This window comes from Dendrobium catenatum, unplaced genomic scaffold (genome assembly GCF_001605985.2).
Source record: "Dendrobium catenatum unplaced genomic scaffold, ASM160598v2 fragScaff_scaffold_740, whole genome shotgun sequence".
Lineage (NCBI taxonomy): Eukaryota > Viridiplantae > Streptophyta > Magnoliopsida > Asparagales > Orchidaceae > Dendrobium > Dendrobium catenatum.
In genome coordinates this window covers 1,351,598-1,355,852 of record NW_021319202.1, presented here as the reverse complement: position 1 = coordinate 1,355,852, position 4,255 = coordinate 1,351,598, and the positions used below count along the sequence as shown (strand labels likewise).

Here is a 4,255-nt window from a genome sequence, read left to right as displayed (position 1 = left end):
AAAAAAACCTAAACCCTAGTTTTTCTTAAACTTGAAAAATATATCCCTAACCTTGATAAAAATACCTAAAATCTAATGTGGAGTACTCCTAGAGGGCGGCTGGAAGTTTCCACTTCGCCGGAGAGAGGCGGCGCCGGCGGGAAGCGGCGGGAAGGAGGCCGACGGCGTGCTGAGGCACGACCTGGAGCGTGCGGGAGGGAGAAACCGAGAAAAGTCGGGTTTAGCAGAGAAGGCTATCAGGTAAAAGGAGAGGAAATGGCTCATTTTAAGTGAGTGGGCCCTATCCCAAAGAGGCGTACGCCTCACCAGGAATTGCGCAATTGCGCCTCTGAGGCGCGCCTCAGTCCCAGTGAGGCGTACGCCTCACTAGGACCAGGAATTGCGTAGGTTATGAGGCGTTTTTTGAAGGAATTGCGCAAGGGCGTGCCTCAAGGCGCGCCTCTAATTGCGCAATTTTAAACAGAGCTAAAAATCTCAGTATGACACATTAGTTGTTTGACCTGAGATATTCTAATAGAGGTGTGAAAATGCCTAGGAGATAAAGGAATTTATTAACTTACGAAACTTTTCAATATTATTTTGAAGACTAAAAAGATTCCATATGAGTGGAGGACTATGTTGATACTTATTTTTAAGAATAAAGATGATGCTCAAAAGTATGCAAATTATAGAGGAATTAAGTTAATGTTTCATACTTTAAAATTATGGGAGAGAGTTATTGAGCATGAGTTACGACATGATACTAATGTTTCTCAAAATCAATTTGTATTCATGCTGGGTAGGTCTACTATGGAAGCTATACATTTATTTGAGAGGATTGATGGAGAAGTTTAGAGAGAATAACGAGGATCTAAATATGATATTTTTTGACTTAGAGAAAGCATATGTAAAGTTTCAAGAGAAGTGCAATGGAGAGTTTTAGAAAAGAAAAGGGTTAAAAATGCTTATATTCAAGTCATTAAGGATATGTATGCAAGAGCTATTACTTGTGTTCAAAGACAAGGTGGTTTGGCCAAGTATTTTCCTATTTTAGCTGGATTACATCAATGATTAGCTTTAAGCCTATATCTTTTTGCTTTAGTCATGGATGTACTTACTAGACATTTGCAAGATGTACTATGGTAGTATGGTGTATGCTTTTTGTTGATAATATTCTTCTTGTTGCTAAGGCTGGAGAGGGAGTTGACTGTGCTCTTGAATTATGGAGGTCAATCTTAGAGTCTAAAGGTTTTCGTTTGAGTAGATCTAAAACCAAATATATGAAATATAATTTTAGTAGTAATAGATCTAATGGGAGGATTGTGAGTTTGGGCTATCAAGTCATTAATAGGAGTACATGTTTTAGATAACTTGGATTTATTGTTCAGAGTGATGGTGAAATAGATGGGGATATTATTAGTAGAATTCAGGTTGGAATGATAGCCTAAAATGATTTAATTTTCTCTTGGGGTAAGTTATCACAAGTATGAATTATTCTTAAGCAAAGACGGAGAGTTCATTGCTTCTAATAAATTGATTACAAACATTAATCAAATTTGCACATGAAAAAAAATTCGATTCAAAGTAGCATATAGAATTGTTGGATTTACATGTCAATAGTTATACATTAGCTTCCAACCAGCATTCTTTTTTTCCAAAAATTAGATGTAAAGAGACAATTTTTCAATGATTTCAACGCCAACGTTAGTGCTTGGTATCACCAACATCAAAGAAAATGTCGAGATGAAAGTCAAACTCCAAGAATTGGAGTATTTTTTTAACATCATCTCTTCCATAAACTGCATAAAATTTTGACAATAATTACTCGTTGGAATAGTATTGGAGCTTCAAAATAGGATGAAATTTTTTTGGATCATAATCTCCTAAAATGGAGATGGTCAACTCGCCTTCAAAACGAAGACCAAAACTTCTCAATAGAGATCAAAAAATAATTTTGCTTGAATAAAGTTGCTCTTTTGTAATTTTAATCTTGAGAGAGCAAGTTGAGTGTGTTATTTTTTTGAGTAGTGCGTAAGGGTGGTCATCTTCCTAATACTGGTATGAGTATTGGTTTTTCTAGATCATTTGGTAGACTTGTTTTGTGGTCTTGATTTTGATCAAAAGTATAAGTCCAAATCTAAATATTTTAAATGAGAAAAGAACCAAAATTGTTCATTGACTTTTTACGAAGGATCAAAATAGTTTCCAACTATATTTAAATGATCATTTCCTAATTTAAATGATCATTTTATGAAGGTTCAAAATAATCCCTTTAATATAGTCGGGAATTATTTTGATCTTTTATAAAGAATCAATATAACATTTTGATCATTTTCTCCCTTTTAAATTAATCCATTGTACTCACTGATTTTATCTGATTTCAAATTAGGGGTAACGTCCAAACTCACACACAACACAACACATACATAAGACTCGAATCCAAAATATCTTAATTAGGAGCCAAACTCCCAACCAACAAATCAAATAGAGCTGCGTAATCAGAACTTATCTGATAAACTAAGATATTCTAGCCATCTATTTTATTATTCAGAAAGGTCCTCTTTGGATCTTACATGATTTGTACTCTGGCAGTTGAACTAAATCCTAGTTCTGCAGGTTCCTCAGGCTCCGATAAGCTGCGCGGCGGCCATATTTCAACAGGAGTAACAACAACAACAACAAAAGGTAAGTTGTAAGCCTGAAAAGTTTTAGCTATCTTTCTTCTAAATTTCTAATCCATTTTTCTTCTGTTGAATCTCTGCCTTCAGCTACTCGGTCATTCTTTTCGCTATCTTCATTTAGGAGCAGCAAATCAAATACGAAGAAGCCTCGATAGTGGATAGCTTGTTCAATTTCTTAACCTGAAATCAAAGAGTATGGGTTTGCAACAGATTTAGGCTTTGTTTTGGACGGCTTTTTTACTGTTTCTTAAAGCAGCTTTTTAGTACAAAAAAATAAAATTTTTCTATAAAAAGTTGCTTTAAGAAGTAGTAAGAAAGCCGTCCCAAACGAAGCCGCAGAGGAATGTTGTGTTATGGTAGCAACTTTTTTATTGTTTTTTGGGTTTTTTTTTTAGTGTAAATTCAATAACACAACTACAGAGTTATTTTGCTTAGAACTATCGACATGATTTTGTATGATGAGGGTTCTGTTTGTCTTATTGGAGGGGATGCATGCTTAGAATGTAATTATAAATGTTAAGGAATTTACTGAATTTGTGTTGATTTTGTTCCTCAGTTTATCAGTTGAAATTTGATTGTAACTTGTGAACTAGAGAGCCCCATTTTCTTGCTACTAATGTAATCGGAAATATAAGGGAATGCTACTGATTTTAAACCAGTAAAAAGAAGATTTTAAGGAGATTCTTATATGAATAAAGTTGCTGAATCTCCCTTTATATTGTTGGAATGGAAGTATTACAGAATTTATGTTGTGATTGTTCGATAATTTTTATTTTGGTTGTGATAATCACCGAAGTAATCTTATATTTTTCTCATTCAGGATTTAGGATCTAGCAATAAAAGTGTTATATTGTTGGAATGAAATTGACTCACAAAAAATTGGGAGCAAGCTTGGTATCACCTCTTCATGTTTGTGAAATTATTCTGTGCGGATACAAATGATGTTCAGAGGCAAATTATAATGCGTTATGTCACCCGTTTCTTGTGTTTCACAGCTTTGTGTAGGGTGACATGGTGCGTTTTGATTCGCTTCAGGACGGTATTTTTTAGTTAAAAAATATCTTGAAAGTAGGAAAAAATTAATGGTCTAAAGTTGTTCAAAATGAAGCCTAAATGGAACAATGATCAAGTGAAGCTCTCTTGACACATTAACTCTTAGTTCTTTCATGGTAGGTTGGTGTTTGTTCTTTATTAATTTCCTCATTTTATTCATCCATGTTAATTTATTAAGCTAGTCATTTGTAAGTAGTATGAAGCTTTGGTTATTGTTGGGGAACTTAATCTATATTAAAAAATGTTAATGATAAAATTAGTGATTAAATTATTAATCCCATCAAATGTCATTTGGATTAGGCATTATCTAATCTCAATTGGATGGTACATTTCCATTTCTCTTCTATCATGTTTGCGTAATAGTTGAACAGTGCGACGCCCATGTTTGCGTAACACTGTTTCGACGTCACATAATCCTGTAACACCAATTATTTGTGCTACAGGATTTGCCGAAGAAGCGCGCAAAAGAGGAGAAAGATGGTTAAGCGAGATAAAGAAGTGCGCGAAAGAGGAGAAATAAATGTAATTTGATTGGAAAACTG

At 34.3% G+C, this 4,255-nt stretch overlaps 1 protein-coding gene across 2 annotated transcripts in view; it reads left to right on the top strand.

The window, feature by feature from the left end:
- Nucleotides 1-3,349, top strand: part of LOC110098757 — an 18,217-nt gene extending 14,868 nt beyond the window's left edge. For both annotated transcript variants that reach the window (XM_020825671.2, XM_020825672.2), the window contains exons 10-11: nt 2,596-2,664; nt 2,748-3,349. In XM_020825671.2, the coding sequence (XP_020681330.1) occupies nt 2,596-2,664; nt 2,748-2,815 (137 nt within the window). In that variant the 3' untranslated portion in view covers nt 2,816-3,349. The remainder of the gene's footprint in view (nt 1-2,595; nt 2,665-2,747) is intronic.
- The last annotated feature ends 906 nt before the right edge of the window (nt 3,350-4,255 follow it).